The sequence below is a fragment of the Mytilus californianus genome, unplaced genomic scaffold (genome assembly GCF_021869535.1).
Source record: "Mytilus californianus isolate M0D057914Y unplaced genomic scaffold, xbMytCali1.0.p SCAF_15, whole genome shotgun sequence".
NCBI classification, from domain to species: Eukaryota; Metazoa; Mollusca; class Bivalvia; order Mytilida; family Mytilidae; genus Mytilus; species Mytilus californianus.
This window is the reverse complement of record NW_026262637.1, coordinates 875254-901379: the sequence shown is the minus strand read 5'-3', so window position 1 is coordinate 901379 and position 26126 is coordinate 875254. Positions and strand designations below refer to the sequence as shown.

The window sequence follows — 26126 nt, the reverse complement described above, 5'->3', positions numbered from 1 at the left end:
ACTGTGATCTCTGAGATATAAATAAATATAGTGTGATCTCTGAGATATAATTAAATATACTGTGATCTCTGAGATATAAATAAATATACTGTGATCTCTGAGATATAAATAAATATACTGTGATCTCTGAGATATAAATAAATATAGTGTGATCTCTGAGATATAATTAAATATACTGTGATCTCTGAGATATAAATAAATATACTGTGATCTCTGAGATATAAATAAATATACTGTGATCTCCGAGATATAAATATACTGTGATCTCTGAGATATAAATAAATATAGTGTGATCTCTGAGATATAATTAAATATACTGTGATCTCTGAGATATAAATAAATATACTGTGATCTCTGAGATATAAATAAATATACTGTGATCTCTGAGATATAAATAAATATAGTGTGATCTCTGAGATATAATTAAATATACTGTGATCTCTGAGATATAAATAAATATACTGTGATCTCTGAGATATAAATAAATATACTGTGATCTCTGAGATATAAATAAATATACTCATGATACTGTGATCTTGAGATATAAATAAATATACTGTGATCTTGAGATATAAATAAATATACTGTGATCTCTGAGAAAAAAATAAATATACTGTGATCTTGAGATATAAATAAATATACTGTGATCTCTCAGATATAAATAAATATACTGTGATCTCTCAGATATAAATAAATATACTGTGATCTCTCAGATATAAATAAATATACTGTGATCTTGAGATATAAATAAAGATGGTGTGATTTCTTAAATATAAATAAAGATGATTTGATTTGAGATATAAAGATAGTGTAATTTCTGAGATAAGAACAAAGATAGTGTGTTTTCTGAGATATAAATAAAGATAATTTAATCACTGTGTGATTTCTGAGACATTAATAAATTGTGTGATCTCTTAACCATAGAAAGTGTGATTTCTGTGATATGAATACAGAAAGTGTGATTTCTGTGATATAAATAAAGTTATTTTGTATAGATCTGACAGGCACTTATCCTGAAGGTTTGTATAGATCTGACAGCTACTTACCCTGAAGGTTTGTATAGATCTGACAGTCTCTTACCCTGAAAGTCTGTATAGATCTGACAGCCACTTACCCTAAAGGTTTGTATAGATCTGACAGCCACTTACCCTGAAGGTTTGTATGGATCTGACAGCCACTTACCCTGAAGGTTTGTATAGATCTGACAGCCACTTACCCTTAAAGTGGTGTGAATAGATCTGACAGCCACTTACCCTGAAAGTGTGAATAGATCTGACAGCCAATTACCCTGAAATTGTGAATAGATCTGACAGCCACTTAACCTGAAAGTGTGAATAGATCTGACAGCCACTTACCCTGAAGGTTTGTATAGATCTGACAGTCACTTATCCTGAAGGTTTGTATGGATCTGACAGCCGCTTACCCTGAAGGTTTGTATAGATCTGACAGCCACTTACTCTGAAAGTGTGAATAGATCTGACAGCCACTTACCCTGAATCTTTGTTTAGATCTGACAGGCACTTACCCTAAAAGCTTTCTCATACAGATCAGAGAGAAAGTTGTGAGCCTGGAATCTATCATTAAAGTTAAGATTGTGTCTCATGTAAGTTGTATATTCTAACCAATCTTCTGCACGGTTCCCACAGTCTGTTATCTTTTTCATCCATGTTTTATAATCTGAAAAATTCTTAGTTGTTAAGTAAAGAAAAGGAATGGTGAGAGCCATAAGTTGGCCCCTGAAATTTTCTTCAATCTTTTCCAATTGTGTTTTTTATTGATAAAAGAGTATGATAATGTAGTAATTCGTTACATAGGACAGAAATGTCCTTTATTTTATGCTAATAATGTTACATCATAAATTTGTCCTAACTGACATTATTGCTTCATTTATGTTTTTAGTGTAAGCAGTTGACATGTTTTCTTACTATTTATTTGCATGTTTTACTTTATTTGTAATTGTACCATATATATGTTGATGTTTGTTGGTAGGTTGATCAGAGCTTTGATTTACTTTATTTGTAATTGTACCATATATGTGTTGATAGGTTGATCAGAGCTTTGTTTTACATTATTTGTAATTGTACCATATATGTGTTGATGTTTGTTGATAGGTTGATCAGAGCTTTGTTTTACTTTATTTGTCATTGTACCATATATGTGTTGATGTTTGTTGGTAGGTTGATCAGAGCTTTGTTTTACTTTATTTGTAATTGTACCATATATGTGTTGATGTTTGTTGATAGGTTGATCAGAGCTTTGTTTTACTTTATTTGTAATTGTACCATATATGTGTTGATGTTTGTTGATAGGTTGATCAGAGCTTTGTTTTACTTTATTTGTAATTGTACCATATATGTGTTGATGTTTGTTGATAGGTTGATCAGAGCTTTGTTTTACTTTATTTGTAATTGTACCATATATGTGTTGATGTTTGTTGATAGGTTGATCAGAGCTTTGTTTTACTTTATTTGTAATTGTACCATATATGTGTTGATGTTTGTTGATAGGTTGATCAGAGCTTTGTTTTACTTTATTTGTAATTGTACCATATATGTGTTGATGTTTGTTGATAGGTTGATCAGAGCTTTGTTTTACTTTATTTGTAATTGTACCATATATGTGTTGATGTTTGTTGATAGGTTGATCAGAGCTTTGTTTTACTTTATTTGTAATTGTACCATATATGTGTTGATGTTCGTTGATAGGTTGATCAGAGCTTTGTTTTACTTTATTTGTAATTGTACCATATATGTGTTGATGTTCGTTGATAGGTTGATCAGAGCTTTGTTTTACTTTATTTGTAATTGTACCATATATGTGTTGATATTCGTTGATAGGTTGATCAGAGCTTTGTTTTACTTTATTTGTAATTGTACCATATATGTGTTGATGTTTGTTGGTAGGTTGATCAGAGCTTTGTTTTACTTTATTTGTAATTGTACCATATATGTGTTGATAGGTTGATCAGAGCTTTGTTTTACTTTATTTGTAATTGTACCATATATGTGTTGATGTTTGTTGATAGGTTGATCAGAGCTTTGTTTTACTTTATTTGTAATTGTACCATATATGTGTTGATAGGTTGATCAGAGCTTTGTTTTACTTTATTTGTAATTGTACCATATATGTGTTGATGTTTGTTGATAGGTTGATCAGAGCTTTGTTTTACTTTATTTGTTATTGTACCATATATGTGTTGATGTTTGTTGGTAGGTTGATCAGAGCTTTGTTTTACTTTATTTGTAATTGTACCATATATGTGTTGATGTTTGTTGATAGGTTGATCAGAGCTTTGTTTTACCTTATTTGTAATTGTACCATATATGTGTTGATGTTTGTTGATAGGTTGATCAGAGCTTTGTTTTACTTTATTTGTAATTGTACCATATATGTGTTGATGTTTGTTGATAGGTTGATCAGAGCTTTGTTTTACTATATTTGTAATTGTACCATATATGTGTTGATGTTTGTTGGTAGGTTGCTCAGAGCTTTGTTTTACTTTATTTGTAATTGTACCATATATGTACATGTGTTGGTGTTTGTTGGTAGGTTGATCAGAGCTTTGTTTTACTTTATTTGTAATTGTACCATATATGTGTTGATGTTTGTTGATAGGTTGATCAGAGCTTTCTGTTTTACTTACTTACTTACATATATTTGATCAATACTGGCCATTTAACACCTGGTTTTCTATAAATTATCAGTAAAACCATTATTATAAAAGATGTTTCAATCATATCATCATGTCTGAATGGATATGGTGATTAGTTCATACCATAATTAATAACCCTACATGCACTTCATAAAAACAGAAGCATAGGACATATTACATGTATTATGATTAAAAGAAATCTTGAGACAAAATATCTGTGTGGCTGTTGCTCAAACATAAATTAAAACAATAATCATTGTGAACTAATCATGCTAATTGCTAATCAGAAAATCTGAAAATGAGTCAATATTGACAGTTTTTACAGAGTTTCCTTTAAATGTAGCAACTTCATAGGTTCACAGGTTAAATTCAATTACATTATGGCTATTTTGATATACTAATGTTTTGGGAAGTACATCTGAATATTTGAAGATTTATAATGCTATGTGATTTATTAATCAAGGAACAAAAAGTGGCCTTATCAAGTTATCATAGATTCATACTTTCTCTTATCATGCTTATACTGTCATTATTGGTTAATATAAAGAAGTTACCTTTTAGTTCAAATAACCCAAAGCCTTCACATTATGCATAATGCAGGCCGAATGATGGTCATACTTCACACTGACCATATGAGCCAGATAAGCTAACTAATACCAACCTGTCACCTCACTGGTATCCTCTTTCTTCAGCCTGTGTAGCTTACTCTTCAAAGAGCTCATGGATGTCATGGTTTCAGATCTGTAAAATAAAAAAAAATTATTGTAGTTAATCATGTCTGTGAGCTCTCAATTCTCCCTCTAATATGCATGATATGGGAAAATGGTGAAACGATACAACATAAGAAAAAATTGTAATTTGTAAATATCAGTTGGAAATGGCTAGGTAAATCCGGCCACATTCTTTACGCGTCTGTCCCAAGTCAGGAATGTCAGTGGCTGTTGTTGGTTGCTGTCTGTTATAAATATTTGTTCTTGTTTATTGTTTTGGCATTAATTAGGCCATTGGTTTTTTCATTTGAATAGTTTCTCCTTTTGTCATGTACATTTAGGACTATTTATAGCTGACTATCATGACTATATGGTATGGGTTTAACTCATGGTTGAAGGCCTGATGCAAGTTATGGTGACCTATAATTGTTTACATCCTAATTATTTGGACTCTGTAGGATAGTAGTCTCACTGGCAATCATACCAAGTGACCATGTAAACCAATCAACACCAAAGAAAACATCTTCAAACATACTAGTAGTCTGTTGTTATCTATGTATTATTGTCATTTTGTTTATTTTTCGTTTGTTTCCTATTCTGACGTCGGACTCGGACTTCTCTTAAACTGAGTTTTACTGTGCGTACTGTTGTGCGTTTGTTTTTTCTACATTGGCTAGAGGTATAGGGGGAGGGTTGAGATCTCAAAAAACATGTTTAACCCCGCCGCATTTTTGTGCCTGTCCCAAGTCAGGAGCCTCTGGCCTTTGTTAGTCTTGTATCATTTTTAATTTTAGTTTCTTGTGTATAATTTGGAGTTTAGTATGACGTCCATTATCACTGAAATAGTATACAAATTTGTTTAGGGGCCAGCTGAAGGACGCCTCCGGGTGCGGGAGTTTCTCGCTGCATTGAAGGCCCATGGGTGGCCTTCGGCTGTTGTCTGCTCTATGGTCGGGTTGTTGTCTCTTTGACACATTCCCCATTTCCATTCTCAATTTTATTTCATTCCATAATCTCTATTTAAATTTCAAGTCACAATCAAACTACATGTACATATATTCATATATCTGGGGTTTCTAAAAAATGATTTCATCACTGTATGAATTATAAATGTTTACATCTGGGTGAAGTATATTGGATATGTTTGTCCTTTTTTGGCATAATTGCAAGCTATATTTCAATGGTTTTATGTTTTTATACAGACTAATCAGAATTGCTGATACATGTGAACACGGTGAACTACTTTTAGAATTTGTAATTAGCTTAGATTGACGTCCTAGTTTATTGCTGAAAGGGTCTTACAGCTTAGCTTTAATTTATCTTTTGTTAAATTTCATATTTTATTTTTGGCACTAAAGGAGACAGTTGCTCATTTAAAAGAACAAATATTTTATCTTTCTAACAGTGTAAAGTAAAAGAAGGTTCAACCAACCATTTATGAAATTTTTAACTCAGAACGATCACAACAACAGAGGTTGATATTTTCAACAAGATGGTTGAGGAGCAGGTACCAGTGATGCTGCCTTCTAATCACATAATCCTAAACCAAGAAAGATGCCAAATCAATATAAAAATAATTTCAAGACTGTATTTCATCAAACATTGTGGAAAGATAATTCTGCATTTATACAAACAAAAAAACCCAGTTAAGATCCAGTATTCAACTGACCAATTAAAAAAACCCATTCTTCATCAGAACTGCTGTAGACTGAATAACCTTGAAGACAGTATAGTGACATCAAAGTCAACCAAAGGCTTTAAAGTGGCACCAGTGCTCCAGCTAGAAATTGGAAGGGGTAAGATGCCAGGGGATTGATTGATTGATTGGTGTTTAAAGCCACTTTCAACACTATTGTACTATTTCGTGGCAGTCAGTTTTTATCGGTGGAGGAAGCCGGAGTGCCTGGAGAGAACCACCGACCTTCGGTAGGAAAACTGATAATCCTAGTCAATTAAGATTGGAGTTGAGTGCACCTGCCTTGTGCAGGATTCGAACTCACAACCTCAGTGTTGACAGGCTAGTGATACAGTAGTTAGACTACTTAGACCACTCGGCCACCAAGGCTCCCGGATGCCAGTGCACTTTTTAAGGTTGGGAAACGTTTGTGTGTGTTTTCATCGTGGCTTTTTATCACATGTTCACATTGTGTAGTATACACTGTATATGATGACAATAAAAATTGCATGAGTTGATGTTGATTGTGTATAATATAAAATCCACAAAACATGATTAAACGTGGTTTGTAACTGTGTAACAGTGAGTAGGTTATGTAGTTCAATGTTCCTGTCCTTATAATTTGCCTATGGTCATATATGTTCCGGACCATATGAGTATTTGGACCATATGCATATTGCCATGACCATAAAAAGTTTTTAAAGTGAATTTTATTGAGAAAATATATTATTTTAGAAAATATGAAATTATGAAATAATTGTATGACAAATTTTGATTTAATTACTCAGGTAAATTTTGTGAAACATGTCGCTTGTGTGTTCGTAACAAATTTCTTTTCTATTTAATAAAATTTATACAATTCCCTGTTAAAATATCTTGTTTTACTTAACTGTAACATAAAATCGGCGTACAAATAAGATGACATTTACGTAGACATACTTTCCAACTTATGATTCGACTTTTAAACACACTCAAAATTCTATCTATCTTTAAAATATACTGAACTTATATTCTGTCTCCAAATTAAATGAGATTGATAAAAATTTAAGTCCAAGAAAGATGCAAAATTAAATTGCGCCACAGTAACATGAAGCAGTCGTAGCTATTTTTAGAACTGTCAGCAGTCAGGGGTACTTCTTATACAAGTGATTTCAGAATCACATCTTTAAATGATTTTGGCTTTGAAAAATTGAAAATTTTCACAGAAATAGTCACAGACTTTTTAAAATCACTGAAACAAGTAATTTGAGAAGTAAAAATGTAATCACTTCAATAAGTGTTTATAACATTTTCTTGATATTTTTCCCACAAGCTTAATTTTTTTATTGGTAAAAAGACAAAGGATTCCATTTAAAAAACAACTATCTACATGCAGAAATTATCTTTTGCTTGATGAGCCTGTCATTTTTTACAGTTTATTTAAAATATGCATAAACTAGAATAATTTGTAGATCAGGACGTAACCTTGAAGTAGATCATTCTAACTCTAAAGAAGACCAATCAGGTTACTTAAAATTGTTGACCTTTGTCTGATTGTTAGAGTTGTTTATAATGAATATTTGATTACAGAAAAATTCCGAAGGGTACTTTTTAAAACTTTAGCGCACTGGTGAAATTACTATACAAGAAAAAGGGATAATTGATCTACAATGTATGTAGGAAAATTACAGAAAAATTTGTCAAAATATGGAAAGTTAATAAAATAAGCATTTGACAAATGTTTGAAGATCAAAGGAAACACCAAAATCACTTAATAGGTGATAATGAAATCCATTGTATAAGTACATAGTACCCCTGACTGGTCAAAGGTCAAGATCACAATGGTCACATTGTACATTCTGTTTCTTTCCCAAACTAAAGATCAGATTTTAGAATAAAATTTGTCAGTGGTTAAAATATATCATATTTTATTAATTCATAAAATCGCACATACACAATGTACATGTACTGAGTTGAGTCTTAGTTGAGGATTGATCTGAAAGATGTGTTGTCTTTGCATCTTTCTGCTTGTCGATTGCAAGTTGACATTGACAATGTTTGTGAGAAGGGATAGATGTATTTGAATGTCTTAAAATTTATTCTGGTGAGGAGATCAAAGGCCGACCCAAACTATAAACAACATGTGCTGACACATTAATCAAATATAAATTTAATTATCATATTGACAATAAGGTAAATTGTCTTAATTACCTAGTAATTAACACCTTAGAAGACTTATCTACAATAATTGATTCTGACATGATAAACCTCAGGGCAATCATCAGGTGTCATAAATGTAATTTAACTTTCTGTTGGGAAATCAATCATTCGGCCAGAACTGAGAAGGGCGCTGCACCCGTCTATTTTGGGCTAACATGGCTAACAAAGACCCCTGGGCACTATATAGATAAAGCCCATAGGAATTCTCCAAAGTACCCATTCAGATCACTGACAATATTAGTGTATTCAGTAAATGTATGTATATATACCAAAATCTCTTCTCTTACCTGAGATGGCTTCACGGTCTAGTTTTACGTCTCATTTGTATGTGCGACCATCAAATTAGGGAAAATGACCCAGGGATCTCCATGACCTGTTTTAAAATATCTTCTGCCATCGTCAAATCATTAAATTATCTTCCGCCATCGTCAAATTATCCCCAACATTGTCAAAATTTGTTTTTGTTTCGTAAGTCGCATTTATGTTAGCTATTATAATCAATTGCATGTACATGTAATTGCATAACCCTTATTGCATCATAATTCAAAGGGTCCTAATTACAGTTTTTAAGCCCTGAGGTATATCCGGCTAAAGATCACTTATCACTTGCACAGGTACATGTAGATCGACACACCTGACAGGAGAACATTTGATCAAGATAGACGATTGATTGCATTATTAAATTATGTTTCAGCAAATGCTAATGAAAATTTAGATTAAAGAACAAATTTTAAATCCAGTTACGAAGAAAAAAGTGTAACAAGTCGAGCATGTGCTTTTATATTGACTTACGCAATCAGCATCCCCCTTTTTAACCAGTTCATGACATCTGAATTTGACAGTGAAAAAAAGTTCCTACCATTTTTTAAGTCCTAAACAATTACCAATATACCAAGAAAACTACTTGTGAACTTTAAAGACAGCTTGTGGTCATTCTTGACTAAGGGGGAGTCATGCAGGCTTGACATTCATGATTGGCATTGTTACAAAATTATGTCAATTAATGAAAATATTGGTTATTCTTTATTTATAATAAGCCATATATCAGTGTGTTCGCCATTCTTAAATATAGAAATGGAGGAATGAAATACTTTCGATCACGCTACGACGTAGACGCAGGGTTTTGTCATGGTGAAATTAAAGTTCCTCAATCTTTAAATTTTCAATTTCATCCATCATGTCCATGGAGATCCCTGCTGAATACATTCTTATTGCTCGTGTGAGTTCATGGTCTAGTGGTTAAGACCGATGGCTACAGTGCTGAAGGTCCCGAGTTCGATTCTCACTTCTGGTGCTAAAAATATAAGTACATCAGAAGGGTGATTTTCACCCTCTCACACACATCTCTGGTACCCAGACCGGAGTTTAAACTAGAATGGGTACTATGGGGGCCTCGGTTGGTCAAAGTTGTTCCCGATTTTGACCTGGAGATCAATCTGCTGATATCTTCGGTTTGTCTGTTCCTGCCGAGCAGCCCAGTGATTCTCTCTGAGTACTTTGGCTTCCTCCACCATAATAACAGATCCGCCCGGTGTCCTAACACTCCCTGGTGTTGGGGTGGGGATTGTCCTTGTAAATATTGAACATTGTAAATACGTTAGTGACACATCTCCATTAATCCCGATAGGGAGTGTACACGGATTCCACTGTACCCTGGAGCTCGCAGCTCTCGAGGGGTGCTCCGTAAACAGAGGGATCTATGTACATACATTCATATTGAAGTTTTACACTGTACATTGAAACATTAGTAAAATACATGATGGCTAGATTATACTGTCTTTTTATAGAATAATAGTAAATTATGTGTTAACTTTAATCTTAAATCTAAAATAAAGTGGGGATTAAATTGAACATTTCATCTATCTACGTAATCAACTTTTTAAGCAGGTAAGACACTGAAAATATTCTTAAAACCCATACTACAAATTCAGAATCCTTCTCTAACAATTCAACTTATTCCTGTTGACTAGATCTACTATTTATATACTTGATTTTTTCACATCCATTCATATTTCCCTGACATTTTTAAAGTGCTTCTAAGTTGTTTTGATTTGACAAAGAATTTTGTAAAAAGCTCAATGATTGGCCAAACCGACCGAGACACAGGGAGACAACCCAAAACAGGAAGCGAAAATCACCGGATGTTGTTTTCTCTCATCACCAAAGTTTTGACATTCGTAATACTTTTATTCCCCTGTAAGAACATAATACTTCCAATACGATAAACGTACATCTTTCAAAAAAGGCAGTTAACAAATGATATTGCAAATTAAAAACTGCCGATAGAAAAATGTCGGTAAACTAAAATAGAGCGTTTAATTCAAGTGGAAATTATGAGTTCAACAGATGAGCAAGGCCTTCAAGCTAAAACAGATACTCCAAGTGGAGAGGAACTCACTTCAGAGCTGTTAGCAGGTTAATAATTTTCTTCATATTCAAACTGAATGTTGCATGTGACTTTTGTCAGAAAAGAGTCCTTATTTTCTATTAAAGTATTTTGATGCAATGAAAAAAGAAAGTAAAAAACTGAAAAAAAATTACAGAGGAAGACAAATTAAGATGAGAATGGGTTCCATTGGGGTCTTAGCATGGTGCAGGAATGGTCAATTTTTTGTACGCGTGGCATGTGAAAGTCAACTTATTGTGCACGAGTCATGATGAGCATGATGAGAACGGGAAACAAATCGGGCGGGACATGAAATTATAAGATACAAGATATTTTATTTACCAATCATGGTGCCCAAAATTTGAGCTATACAATCAAATGAATTACAAAGTAAAGCAAAGTAAAGCAAAGTAAATGATTAGAGTGGTTGAAGTACATTTAAACAAAAAACATGTTTAACCCCGCCACATTCTGTATGTATTTGCCTGTCCCAAGTCAGAAGCCTGTAATTCAGTGGTTGTCGTTTGTTTATGTGTTACATATTTGTTTTTCGTTCATTTTTTGTACATAAATTAGACCGTTAGTTTTCTCGTTTGAATTATTTTACATCGTCATTTCGGGGCCTTTTATAGCTGACTGTGCGGTATGGGCTTTGCTCATTGATGAAGGCCGTACGGTGACCTATAGTTGTTAATTTCTGTGTCATTTGGTCTCTTGTGGAGAGTTGTCTCATTGGCAATCATACCACAACTTCTTTTTTATATATACACATTTAAACAAAGTAACATTATTATAAACAATGTCATTGACAAAACATTAAGTCATTTTGGAAGCCACTGTGACCTGGAGAGAATACGCTTCTTGATCAATTTATAGGTCTATGGGAGACGACAACTGATCAACTTTTTCATTTTTCTATTATTACAATGATAAGTAGGATACAGGATTAGACAAAACAATAAGCAAGATCCAGGATCAGACTCCCCAAATGAGACCCCCATGGGACAGGTGTGCATGTAGATTGATTGATTGACTGGTGTTTAAAGCCACTTTCAACACTATTGTGCTATTTCGTGGCAGTTAGTTTTTATTGGTGGAGGAAGCCGGAGTGCAGGAGAGAACCACCGACCTTCGGTGGGAAAACTGACAATCCTAGTCAATTAAGATTGGAGTTGAGTGCACGTGCCCTGTGCGGGATTCGAACTCACAACCTCAGTGTTGACTGGCTAGTGATACAGTAGTTCAACTACTTAGACCACTCAGCCACCGAGGCCCCTGGTGTGCATGTAGAAGAGAGGCGTAAGATACTTAAGGAAAATTAAACCTCATAAGTTGAAAAAACAGACTTGACGATGCAATGGCAAAACATATTAATACGACTTAATATGCTTTAAAACAAATAACAGTGTGATACAAAACACAATTTAGAAAATTAAAGGCTAAGCCGAACGGGTCCCACCAAAACACGGGGTGATCTCAGGTGCTCTGGAAGGGTAAGCAGATTCTGTTCCACATTATTCGCCCATCATCTTACTCCTTAAAAATATGGTGATAAGTTAACTTATATCAAGTGATTAGGGTATAACCTGTAAAAGAGGACAAAGTCAGTAGATAAATAATTATCTAAATACTGAATTTCGCAAAATTAAAACCATGAAAAATATAATAAAATGTACTAAGGTCATCAACAATTTTTATATTTTACAGGTAAATTGTGCAATCACTCAAGTGTAGAACAGTAAGCTTTTCTCAAGCAGTAACACTTATGTAAATGTAAGGCTTCTCTTAGGTAAACTTAGGTATTCACTCTTGAAGTGTAGAACAGTAAGCAATTCTCTAGGGGTAACACTTTTACAAAGATAAACTTAGGCAGTTGCTTACAGAGAGTAGAACAACAAGCACTTGTCTTATTAATCTACCACTTATAAGTCAATTTATGATACAGCTGTTGTCTTATTACAGAATTTCATGAAGCAAACAGAGATAATGAATTATTTGCCAGTACTGAAGATCCAGAGTTTGAGTTTGATGAAAGTGGCTTACAGCTAGCATCAAAAGAAGGTATTGTTCAGTTCTTTACATTATTATACCTCATATTGTTACAACATGATGTTTTCCAGTTAATGTTGTTAAGATTGTAATCTACTGTTTTAAGTAAAGTTGAAATGAGTTCCTACCAACAACACCTTATTAACTTGTGAATGGATTTCTCACTGATTGTTCGGTACCATGTCTCATTGAGAAGCTGTTTTTGTTGTTATTAAAAGGCTGAAGAGCAAAACATGAACTCAGTGGAGATGGGATACAAATTTGTGAGCTGAGTGCTTGTGACTGATTGATAAGCTCTAAGTATGGCATGTATTGAGAGGCAATAAATAACGTCTATTTTTGACTGAATAATCTCAACTCAATATCATGATATTTTACATGATAATAAAACAATGTTAACAAAAGATAAAAAGAGTACATAAATTTCATAAAATAGGAATTTTCTATTCAAAACACATCATATTTATATTGTATTGATTAAGTAAATAAAAAAACTAGGAAATTTTGTTTCTGTCACTTATTGCCAAGTATGTTTCTTCATCAATACTTTTGTTATTTATCAGCTGAGTTAGATCTAGAAGCAGAATTGGAAGGTAAACCTCATGTTGTGCAAGATTTTGGATTTTAGTTAGATCTTAAGGATCTTTGTAATTTTATATCGATCCTGGAGATCTTTGGGGTTTTAGTTAGATCTACATGATCTGGTTTCTTTGCTTTTATTTTGCATGTGTTTTGCATGAACAATTTTGTTTTTACTTCCAAATTTTAAAAGTTATAAGTGCTTTCTTTTATTTTAAACTCTGAATTATGTTTATATTATGATTGAATTAAATACCTTTTTTACATGTCAGTCTATGAATCGCTTATTTATTTATTTTACTTTTAAGTGTAACTGTATTATACCATAGAGTGTTTGTTGTCATAAATAAGAAGAAACTGATCAATATTTACATACTGTAATGACATGAATTTATCAGATGGAAAACTGGTGCTTTTATGATTGAATTTAACAAAACAAAGCCAATGTACTGAATAGAATCATGAGCATAGTTTAACAGGGTTTTCATTAAGTTTTTTTTTTAGAGAAATCCATGATGTTCTCACTTTTTTTGGTCAACGTGAATATGAACTCTGAAGTTCTTTAAAAGAATAGGTGCAATGATCTATTTTAATGATTCACATTTTCTTATAAGCACAAAAAATAGGAAGAGGTTAAATTTTGATTATTACTTTAAACTTTTGTATAAGATGTACATGTATGTTTAATAAATGGAAGCAGCAGATACAATTTTTGATACACTTTGGGACTCAACCTTTCAGAAAACACAGAAAAAATAAAAGTTTGACTATAGGTTGAATTGAATGAAATTTTAATTTTCAGAACCATCTGTTCATCCATTTTGTTTTTTTTCTTTAGAATTTTATAGAGGGCTTATCATAGCCAAGAATAGAATTAGTCTTTCTCAGCATCATATATTGTTCATAGGGAGTAAGTGTTGGAACAAATGTTTTGTGGAAAATATAGTCCTTAGCTCTTTGTTGAAGACTGCAGGACTGGTATGGTCTTTCAAAGTCCACTGCAGACAGACAGACATTTAATAAAGACGGGGGGTCTAAATTAAAACCACAAGAATTTTTTTTTAATTTGCCAAAATATAGGTTATACCATGCTTTTTCAAAAATATAATAAAAAGTATGGGTCACAGAGCTTTTTTTTCAAGCTACAGCTTGTGCAAAATTGTCAGATTTTGTATGTATTATAAATGGAAAAAACAATTCCGTGCATTTAGAAAGATAAGTTAATGATAGAATTTTAAGATAAGATATGTGAAAATAGCTCTTATAATGTGCTTTCAGAAAGTAAAAATAAAAAAAATGGGTCACTGGTCTTTTTTTTTGCCTGCAAAACAAAATAGAAAATTTCCCTTTCAGTCAGGATTCTACTTCGTCAAAATTATCTCCCCATTACGCCACCTAATTTTTATAATTGTAAAAATGGAAGCCATTGTAGTGATGACACTCTGTCAATTTAACTCTTGAAAACCTATAAATTTATCCACATATCATCATTACTATCCTTATATGCAGGGCTCACGCTAGCAGGCGACTGGAGCGACAAAGTCGCTTTTCCGTCCGTCACTTTGCTTTGCCCGACCGTCAAAAGCAATGTCTAGTCGCCCTGTTGTTCTCGATACTCGCTTTCAGTCGCTTTCGTCATCGGCAATTTTCAATTTTGACCAAGTCGATGAAACAGCAATTTTTCATTTATAAGTAAAGAAATTCAAAGACATAAACGATTTATTTCTTTAGAAAGGAGGTGAAAGCATTGACTTTACAGTTGGTTGTAGTTTTATTTCATATAAGACAATGTTTGTATCACTTCCGGTACCGTACTTGTTACTCGAGAGCGTACATCAATTCATTCTAATTTTCAGCAATATAAGTTTGTTACTTCATTAGAACGTGATGAAAATTGCCTTTAGATAACATTTAATCCACTTATTGCATTAAAAACGTCATATTCCTTTCCAAATAGCTTGTCAAACATTGTTTATTTTTGTTAATTTTCTTCGTCCACCATTGAAATATTTGTACGAACTACGGATCGGAGGCGGGATTCATCGGAAGCGGACCAGCTATGACCGGAATCCCCATTCTTACGATAATAACTACGGACGCACGAATTGCACAGTTGACTGAAGAATACTGATCCCAAAAGTATGGCAGAGATGCAAATTAATGCTTAAAAAAGATTAATATATTATCTTTCTGTGGAATATTTTTCGGCGGAATTGGATTGTTTTGTGAAAATTTGTCTATAATTTAAAAGTTTACAAAAATCTCGAAGCTCCAAACCATAATTCAAGTAAAAACCCAAACACAAGATGCATGAAATCCTAAATTAGGCACATTCTTTAAACTTTTAAAGCCCATTATGGGCATAGAAACAGATGTAAACAATTCAAATTTACCAACTTGGCCTTTTTTACCTTCTCTAACAAAGAGTTCCATTTCTTTTGTTTAATTTCAACTGGGTTTCCGCCTGCTTTAAGATGAAAAGTCTTACAGATTGATTACATTCCTCTCTCAAAATTTGCTTATTTCATTAGGGATCTAGATAGCTTGTTTTCTGCAATTTTACAATTTAAGATGACAGATGCTTGACTTTGATGGTTTTATCCTAAATTCTAGAGAATTTTAGCATCTTTGCAGTTTAAAACAACATAATTTTTATTGCAATTAGAATGAGGCTTTTGAATGCTTTGGTTTCACGGTATGTTATGTTAAGTGATTGATGCTAATTATTTAAGGAATAACAGAGGATTATAATGTACCGATGACATCATGGGATGAAGGTAAGATCAGATGTTGTGGACATTGCATTTGTGATCCATTTATACTTTTGGTACATTTTACAATGCATTGTGTTAGGGTTAGTTGCTTAACTGTTGGGAGATTTCAATGCACAAAATGTTTAAGTAATTCCATAAGTAATATTGTTAAAACTTAATACATGCTTTATATAAACAAAGAGTAAATTATAAATCAAACAATCTATGAAAAAAGAGTTGTATATTTTGAAGAAAACAACTATCATGGTAGACATGTATTGATGAATGTCAAAGTAGAAATGGATCTTCTACGTAAACCAGGAGAGCATGGAAACTTCCTGTTCTCTGTAGAGCTAACCTACATAAACCAGGAGAGCATGGAAACTTCCTGTTCTCTGTAGAGCTATTAACTTGTTTGCTGTTGTGTTTTGTTTTTCTACAATTAACATGTTTGTTATTATTTGTACATGTACTATATTAATTACTAACGTACAGTATACATGTAGTTGTATCACACATTGTAAGTTATAAAAATGTATCAGTTGATAATATGATAATAATGATAATAATGATAATAATGCATCATTTAAAGAGAGTAACACAATCAGCTATGAAATACATTGAAATATAACAAAGAAACTAAGTACAAAATGATTAACAAACACACATGAAAATAATCAAATGAGAAATTGTAATGAATATATACCATTTTTAAAACAGATAAAAATGAGGAATTCATACAGTATTGAAACCATTCAAATTTCCTCAACAATATTTAAAGTTCAAGTGGGTCAAGCATTTCAATTGTTTATAATCCATACATACTTAAAAATCTAAGCACATTTCAAGTCAGGAACTCTTATAGCAGAAAGATCTATCTAAAGTGATACCAACCTCGTGTGAGTGTAAGTGTAAGATCTATCTATAGTGATACCAACATCGTGTTAGTGTAAGTGTAATTATTCAATTGTTTTCAATTTTAAATCTTTTTTTGGTTTCACCTCGCTCAACTTGTCCAGTAACTGTGGAAATGATATCAAAATAGATTCATCAAAATAAGCCCCAATTCTGAGAGTAGGATGATATTCTGTTACCAAGGAAGTGGTCAAAAACTATAAGTAGAAAAAAGACAGAGTCAAACAACAATTCACAAAACAGTCACTACACACAAAACTAAAATTTGGCAACATAAACACTACCAAAAACATGCTCTGGAAGGGTCAATCGTTCCAGCTCCACAAGTGACACCCATCATTGTTGTTTCTGTTAAATCCTTTCAATTAACATCTGTAAATGTTACAAATCACAAATTCTAGAACAATATTTGAAAAATGAATGCTATGAACAAAGCTCCTTTAGTGCTAAAAATGTCTTATTATATTATATATTTCTTAATCTGCAAAGTATGTATCTATAAAGTGTATATATATATGAATTGCATGTCTGTCATTACTTTCTTGTATTATTTCTGTATCTAAGGTAACCTGTATATGATTGTTACACTAAATTAAATATTACTAGTACTTATTAATATTTTCCACTAATATGCAAAGTTTTGTAGATTTTTTGTCAATTTATTTTTTAGTCACAGATAGCATGGATAGTACGATTGTATTTGGGTAGAACATACTGGCACTTTTTGTTTTTTTTTTATGTTGAATGTTTCATTGAAATGTGAATTTAAATCCTTCTTAACATCGAATTTAAAAAAAAATAGAATTAGGTTTTGAGGCACTGTTTGATTTTCAAAGTTAGAGACAAATAATTCCATATCTCATTTTCTTCATTTTTTCATGGATAATTCCCAGAAAATGACACAGATTTGTCTGCCTGTCACTAACTTAAAAAAAATCAGTGAATTGATGAGTATTTATCAAAGAAATATTCCGTCTGTTTTGCAGATTTGGCCAGAGAACAAGCAGGAGAGATAGCCTTTAGAAGTGGAGCCATTACACCGGAGGGTCTGATAGAAGATGATTTTGAAAAGGAACTAGGAACACCCTCTGTAATTCTCTTTTAAGTCATCTCTTATATTGATATGTAAAGTTTATTAGAGCATTTTGTTACTTTTATGTAAATTTTTTTTTTTAAAAAGTGGGATTTTATTTGTGTTAATGGGTTTTCTTTCTTTTTATTTTTGATGAATTAAAAAATAAATATTCTAAATAAGTATATTGATCAAAACATATACAATTTACTAAAATGGCATGACTGTAATATTTGAAATAATCCTATGATACTCAACTATATAAAAAAAATGTGAACAGAATCTTGAGACAAAAATTTATTTATCTCAATGATTCATCCATCAAATTTATCCAATAAATACAAGATATATAAAAAAAAAAAGGAGATGTGGTATGATTGCCAATGAGACATTTATCCACCAAAGTTCAAATGAAGTGGATGTAAACAATAATAGGCAACCATAAGGCCTTCAACAATGAGAAAAACCCATACCCTAAGGCCCTGACATGAAAAATATGAAACATAATGTTTTCATCTCATTTAATATCAACATGTCTTGCCTTGACAAAGTTGAAAAAGTGAGACTTAGGTATGCTGTTTCTGGCGTTGTCATAAACAGTGTATTAGTTTGTGATTGGGTCAGTTTAAGGGGAACCACAAGTGGTAGGTCAAATGATTTTAGGTATGCAGTTGTATTAGCATTGGTACATCTTATTTTCATGGAGATTATTTGGCCTGGCCCCTTCAGTCATGGTCTATTGATTTGAAACTTTTGCATAGTTTACATGATAAAGTTTGTAATTGGGCCAGATTAAGATGAACCACAAATGGTAAGTCAATGATATTTTGTATGTAGTTGTATTTTAATTTGAACATCTCATTTCCATGGATATTATATGGCACTGCTCCTTATCATTGTTCATCTTTGAATGTTTTGCTTAGTTTTAATGTTAAAAATTTGTATATCAACATTTACATTATATTTTCAAAACTACGTATACATAAAGGCGAGACATATATCTGGGTCAACAGTTTTTCATTTATGTATATAATTGTAGGATGCAGAAGACAATGATGAATCAGAATTCAGAGATGTGGCGCAGTACAGGATACTGGAAGTTGCTGGTAACTTATCTGTTAAGGGGGAGGGAGGAAGGGGAACTTACTAGTCAGAGATGTAGCTCGATATATAGGATACGGGAAGTTTGCTGCTTACTTATTTGTATAGGGGTGGGAGAGAGAGGTCTTACTAGTCAGAAATGTGGCTCAGTACAGGATACGGGAAGCAGTGTTCTCCCCAGGCCGTTTTAGCGTCGCGGCACCGAGACGCTATATTTTTTTCCTGTGATGCTATAATAATTTCCGCGACGCTATTAATTATTTTGAGGATGCTATTTTTCTTGTCTCTATATCGCAAAACCATGTCCTAAATTTTGAACTTTCATCTAATTACCGCTTGTGATCATAAAAATTATATCACCTTTAATTGTAATCCCATCAAGTCGGACAATAGAGGCAATTTAGAGTGATTAAATAGGTGTTAATTGCCCTTTGGGTGATAACTGAATGGATACGAATACCCCAAGCTGACACTTGTGACATGACTAATACCACGTGGTCCAATCTCAAATTTCGAAGTGAGAAAATGTAATCAGAAAATCGAAAAACAATTCGAAATCTACGTTTTCAAGATCCAAATTCAAAGATACAAACGATTTCTCTCTTAAGAAAAGAGGTTAGGTCGTATATTTTTACAACTTTAAAAAAATTACTTTCTTTCATTTCCGGTACTACTAGTTAATCGAGCGCGTATATTAAACACTTTGATTTTGAGTTAAATAGGTTTGATACTTCTTTAGAAAGAGATCATAATTGGCTTTGGTTAATGTTTCATCCATTTAATGCATTAAAAGCATCATATTCATTCCCAATCTCTTGTCAAACATTGTTTATTTTCGTAAATTTTTCTTCCGCCGCCATTGAAATATTTGTGTAAACTACGGATCGGAACCAGACCAGATATGACAAAATGCCGCATTTTTACGATAATAACTACAGATGCACAAATGGCACAGTAGACAGAAAAAATGATCACAAAAGAGAAAACTACGCATTCCACATGCATTAACAGACTATTTATTAGATATCTTTGCTAAATGTATTCTTTTTGAAAATACATTGTTTTAATATACTGACTAAACATGCTAAAGTAGCTTAACTTTGTTAAAAATATATATCATTTTGATATAAAGAAACAACTGGGACTAATTCATTGAGTACCATGAAACAATGAATTTCATAGACATGATAAAGAAAAAAGTTTTTTAATTGAAATTTTATTGCTATATGATATTTTCTCTTTCCTTTTTATATAAAAACCAGTTCTTTTTTTTTTGCTAGATATTTAGTATTGTATATATACAGGTTGTACTATAATAAACCATTCATTCATTTAGTTGAGTAGGTAGGGTAACTGGAACCACACATATATTTTTATTTGGTCCAAGAGGAAAAAAATAATTCTGTAACTATAAATGAATATAGAAAACATAAACTGAAACAACTGTTATCATGGTTATAGTTTAATTGTATTCTCAGTTATGAATTGAACAATATAAACATATATAACATAAAGGAAATAGAGCATCGCCGCGACGCGTCAAATGACATTGAAAAAAAAATACAGTTTATTTTTTTACGCCAAATGTGATGCTATCCAAAATTTCTGGGGAGAACACTGACGGGAAGTTGCTGCTAACTTATTTGTATAGGGTGGGAGAGAGAGGTCCTACTAGTCACAAATGTGGCTCTGTACAGGATACGGGAAGTTGCTGCTAACTTATTTGGATAGGGGATGGGAGAGAGAGGTCTTACTAGTCAGATATGTGGCTCAGTACAGGATATCCTTAAGTTGTTCAATAAATCATAGAATGATACCAGTTTTCTGTATGTTTTGAGTTTACCTTAACAGTTCTGATACAACATCAAAAGACAAAATACATAGAACTTATTTCCTATTACATTAATTGCAGCAGTTTCTTTCTTGGGTGAATGAGTGTCACATGCCATTAGGTGAACACAAAGATTGTTGTGTATTGTCATGTCAGGTTAATGTTTCAGGTTTATTAATTAAATACAATGACTTCTAAATCCAACAGTAGTGGTAGTTAAATGACAGCTACAATAAGTCTTTCATATTGTGTAATACAAATGTACAAGGTTTTTTCATAAAATATTTAAATAATTATTTCCTATTACTATATTTTGTTGTACATTACAATGATTTGTTGTTGTTGTGAACAGGTGATGATACTTATGGAAGGAAAGTTATAGTAGCTTCAGCCTGCAGACTTCCTCCAAGTTCTCAGATAAATCATGAAAGACTTATGGAGTAAGTAGGATATTATAACTGATGTATGGTCAATATGAGGAAGGGTGTTAACAGTTAATGTTACCTTCTGAGGTGATACACTATAGCTGATGTATGGTTCAGATGAAGAAAAGGGGGTTAACAGTTAATGTTACCTTCTGGATTAAGACATTATAACTGATGTATGGTACAGATGAGGAAAAGGGGGTCAACAGTTAATGTTACCTTCTGGATTAAGACATTATAACTGATGTATAGTACAGATGAGGAAAAGGGGGTCAACAGTTAATGTTACCTTCTGGATTAAGACATTATAACTGATGTATGGTACAGATGAGGAAAAGGGGGTCAACAGTTAATGAAAATAATTATAACAACATCTCCTGACAAAGTACAGTCACAATAATATGTTTCCGTGTTTAAGGAAACAATCATAACCACATGTCCTGACTAAGCACATGTATAGAAATGTCCAAAGAAAAAGATAGAACGGGTTTAGTTAAGGGTCCATGATTTCTATATTTCATATACCTGATCATATGTTTCACCTGTGTTTTATATTTCAGATACCTTAAATACACCTTGGATCAGTATGTGGAGAATGATTATGTAATAGTTTACTTCCACTATGGACTGACAAGTAAAAACAAACCTAAATTAGGTTGGATGTTACAAATGTACAGAGAACTTGATAGAAAGTAAGTACAGTTCATGTTCAGTGTAGACCTGGTCTCATTGTAGATGTTACAAATGTACAGAGAACTTGATAGAAAGTAAGTACAGTTCATGTTCAGTGCAGACCTGGTCTCATTGTAGATGTTACAAATGTACAGAGAACTTGATAGAAAGTAAGTACAGTTCATGTTCAGTGCAGACCTGGTCTCATTGTAGATGTTACAAATGTACAGAGAACTTGATAGAAAGTAAGTACAGTTCATGTTCAGTGTAGATCTGGTCTCATTGTAGATGTAACAAATGTACAGAGAACTTGATAGAAAGTAAGTACAGTTCATGTTCAATTAAGATCTGGTCTCATTGTAGATGTAAAAAATGTACAGAGAACTTGATAGAAAGTAAGTACAGTTCATGTTCAATTAAGATCTGGTCTCATTGTAGATGTAACAAATGTACAGAGAACTTGATAGAAAGTAAGTACAGTTCCTGTTCAGTGTAGATCTGGTCTCATTGTAGATGTTACAAATGTACAGAGAACTTGATAGAAAGTAAGTACAGTTCCTGTTCAGTGTAGATCTGGTCTCATTGTAGATGTTACAAATGTACAGAGAACTTGATAGAAAGTAAGTACAATTCCTGTTCAGTGTAGATCTGGTCTCATTGTAGATGTTACAAATGTACAGAGAACTTGATAGAAAGTAAGTACAGTTCCTGTTCAATGTAGATCTGGTCTCATTGTAGATGTTACAAATGTACAGAGAACTTGATAGGAAGTAAGTACAGTTCCTGTTCAGTGTAGACCTGGTCTCATCATAGATGTTACAAATGTACAAAGAACTTGATAGAAAGGAAATACAGTTTCTGTGTATGTTTTTATCTGCGTTTTTCAAGAAAACTAATTTTAAAAATGGCATGATTTGTGCATGGTGTATTAATCTATATGTTCTCAAAATGGTTCAATTAAAAATGTACAATTATGAACAAAGGAAGATATCTTAAATTTAAATATTTACATAATACATTCCATTGCTTTTAAGTTTACCTTGCAAAATGAAAGCAATAATTTACCCTCCAGTGCACATTGATTGTAACTCTTTGATTCATCATTGAGTTTGACATCTTGGAACAAAATGTATTCTTGTACCAAGCTTATAGTATAACTTACTGTTCGGTGTGAGCCAAGGCTCCGTGTTGAAGACCGTACTGTGACCTATAATGGTTTACTTTTATAAATTTTGACTTGGATGGAGAGTTGTCTCATTGGCACTCATACCACATCTTCTTATATCTATTGTGTATGTGTGAACATAGATATTCTGTCAAATTTTGTGTATAAAAGCAATGATATGTAGATAAATTAAATACAACACAGATCAACTTTTTAATATTTTGCCAAATAATTTGATTGCAAAATATAACAACATGCAAAACGATTTAAAAATGTCCAGTTCATCTAATATATTTACATTTTGGTCAGGGGGATGAGAATTGAGGATTATTTATTTATGACCTTATTCTCTCTTTTTTACAGGTACAAGAAGAATCTAAAAGCCTTATATCTAGTCCATCCTACAAACTTTATAAAGTTATTACTCAATATATTTAAACCATTTATAAGGTGAGTTATTCCCCTTGATACATGTAGGAATATACCTTCTTATAAGATTTTGTTTAATAGAATTGTAAATTTTCTTTCTATAAAGATTACGTTGCTTGCTTTTGGAAGCATGTATTTTTTTATGTACATGTGGGAATGTGTGACTTTATAGAAAGATGAGACTTTTTTTTTATTTATAAAGTGAATGAACTTATAAATAATATGTTGTTTGTGTCTAGACCCTTGTATTTGTTCTATTTTTATTATGCATTTAGAAGTTATTGCAAGATTTTGTACTGTCAGATTTATTTGGCATGTCTGAAATAATTACTTTTTTTCATATTTTTTTTAAAACAGCAGGTGAGTTTGTGTTGCCATAGCATTTAATTGTATCACTCTAATAAATGTGTGTATCTAGGCCATGATAAATTGAATATTAGATTTTCATGCAGTTTCTATTTCTGATAGACAGGAAAATGGGTAAGAAATTGGTTATTAGTTTATTTTGTTAATTATATATTTGTTTACTTTGATCAACTCTTATGGAACTTAAGAGAAAAAACATTTGTTTTAAATATTTTTTGTTGAAAAAAGATGAGGCATGAAAATCCAATGAAATAAAAATTTATGACGGCTTCAGCATAAAAAACTGTAGACATTATTGGCTGTATTTCCTGAGTATTCTCTTCAGAAGCTTATAGACAGTATCTGCTGGAATGGACTCTGACTTGCTACACAGCAGCTTTGTTGATATTTTCATTGAAAGCAATTTTTTTACCACAATAGCAGTGAGATATCCCAGAGTTATTTCTGAGGGAATATATGTCCTAGCATTATTTATCACAGTTTTTAGGTTATTTTTTAAAGAAATTTTCAAAGAAATAGTATTCAAAATCATAGAACGTTCTCTTTATGTTCATTTTATGCCCTTGATCTTTACTTGAAGAAACTTTTTTTCACACAAAGTGACAATATGATGTTCTGCTGAATTCTGTAGCAAATATAGCCTTCGCTAATATGTGTTGTAAATAGCTTACACACCATTCACATTTACCATTTATTTTACCATGTTGTGGTAAATATGGCTTAGGAAATGTTCAGTATGAACTTGTTCATTACATGTCATAACAGTGGTTACAGAAATGCCTACTTGACAATGAATTACAACTTGTCCATTACTTACGGTTGCTATGGCTACAGAAATGCCTACTTGACAATAAATTATAACCTGACCATTACCAATGGTTACTATGGCTACAGAATTGCCTACTTGACAATAAATTATAACTTGTCCATTACTTATGGTTACTATGGCTACAGAAATGCCTACTTGACAATAAATTAGAACTTGTCCATAACTTATGGTAACTATGGCCATAGAAATGCCTACTTGGCAATGAATTACAACTTGCCCATTACTTATGGTAGCTATGACTACATAAATTCCTACTTGACAATAAATTAGAACTTGCCCATTATTTATGGTAGCTATGGCTACAGAAATACCTACTTGACAATAAATTAGAACTTGCCCATTACTTATGGTTACTATGGCTACAGAAATGCCTACTTGAAAATAAATTAGTACTTGCCCATTATTTATGGTAACTATGGCTACAGAAATGCCTTTTTGACAATAAATTATGTGTGAATTTTAATTTTTCATTTCTATCTTAGAAGGTAAGATAGTTTTATATATAATGGGTTTTAGGTATTTTTACCTTCCTTATAAATCACCAATACCTAGTGATCAATTACATTTCCCAATATCATTTTTGTGGACAATTTTATAGATCTATTATCCCATTAAATTACAACTTTTGATTTAAAAATAACAGTGAAACCTATATCATCAAATTGTCCTGTATATTTTGTTCGGAATTATTAATTTTTTTTTATCATTTGAACTTACATTAAATACAGTTACCAAAAAAAATGAGATGTCTTAATATATTATATGAAAATCAATTAATGCTATTCTTATACAGCTAAGGACTATGAGATGTTTCCCTATAAGTAATTACACAGATTGTTTGTACATTTTGTGACACATATTAAAAGTTTATCTTTAAAGAATTGAGTTTATTTTCCTGATTGCTTTGTTACTAATTGCAGTTACTGGTAATGATGTTAGCTTTCCAGTAGTGAACATTTCTTTTCTATAATTGTAGTGGTCATAATAGATTTCTTTTTTTACAGTAAGGAGATTTAAAAAACATTTTTTATTGGTCAGTTTTATAATAACTTTTTTCTTTGCTTTATTTATTGGTTATAATATTAGATGACAGAAATATTAATTAGTTTTTATTTTATTTTTACCTACCAACAGCAGGTACGTTAAATCACACAGTATCCTATTTAGTTTTATTAAACCACCGTGGTATTATTATGGTGTGGTTGTTCTGTTATTTGTTTCAAGCCTATGATGGTGATTTGCTCTACCAATTTGAATTTTCAGCACAAATTTTTTGAATTAGAGTATAAAAACGGTTTGATATTTTTGCAGTGTTAGG

General features: G+C 32.1%; 2 protein-coding genes across 6 annotated transcripts in view; one reads left to right on the top strand and one right to left on the bottom strand.

The window, feature by feature from the left end:
* The window catches only part of LOC127725175 (dual specificity protein kinase TTK-like), a 65035-nt gene extending 54759 nt beyond the window's left edge, over nucleotides 1-10276 (bottom strand). Inside the window, exons 1-3 of one of the 2 annotated variants that reach the window (XM_052232023.1) lie at nucleotides 10157-10276; nucleotides 4314-4393; nucleotides 1526-1677 (exon numbers count right to left, since the gene is read on the bottom strand). In XM_052232023.1, the coding sequence (XP_052087983.1) occupies nucleotides 1526-1677; nucleotides 4314-4383 (222 nt within the window). In that variant the 5' untranslated portion in view covers nucleotides 4384-4393; nucleotides 10157-10276. The remainder of the gene's footprint in view (nucleotides 1-1525; nucleotides 1678-4313; nucleotides 4394-10156) is intronic. The other variant, XM_052232022.1, reaches the window with a different exon arrangement.
* Nucleotides 10277-10363: 87 nt separating this feature from the next.
* Nucleotides 10364-26126, top strand: part of LOC127725174 (rho GTPase-activating protein 8-like) — a 28138-nt gene continuing 12375 nt past the window's right edge. The window contains exons 1-9 of one of the 4 annotated variants that reach the window (XM_052232018.1): nucleotides 10364-10651; nucleotides 12585-12683; nucleotides 13235-13264; nucleotides 15983-16027; nucleotides 17905-18008; nucleotides 19030-19096; nucleotides 21275-21362; nucleotides 21908-22039; nucleotides 23548-23634. In XM_052232018.1, coding sequence (XP_052087978.1) covers nucleotides 10570-10651; nucleotides 12585-12683; nucleotides 13235-13264; nucleotides 15983-16027; nucleotides 17905-18008; nucleotides 19030-19096; nucleotides 21275-21362; nucleotides 21908-22039; nucleotides 23548-23634 — 734 coding nt within the window. In that variant the 5' untranslated portion in view covers nucleotides 10364-10569. The remainder of the gene's footprint in view (nucleotides 10652-12584; nucleotides 12684-13234; nucleotides 13265-15982; nucleotides 16028-17904; nucleotides 18009-19029; nucleotides 19097-21274; nucleotides 21363-21907; nucleotides 22040-23547; nucleotides 23635-26126) is intronic. The other 3 variants (XM_052232019.1, XM_052232020.1, XM_052232021.1) reach the window with 3 other exon arrangements.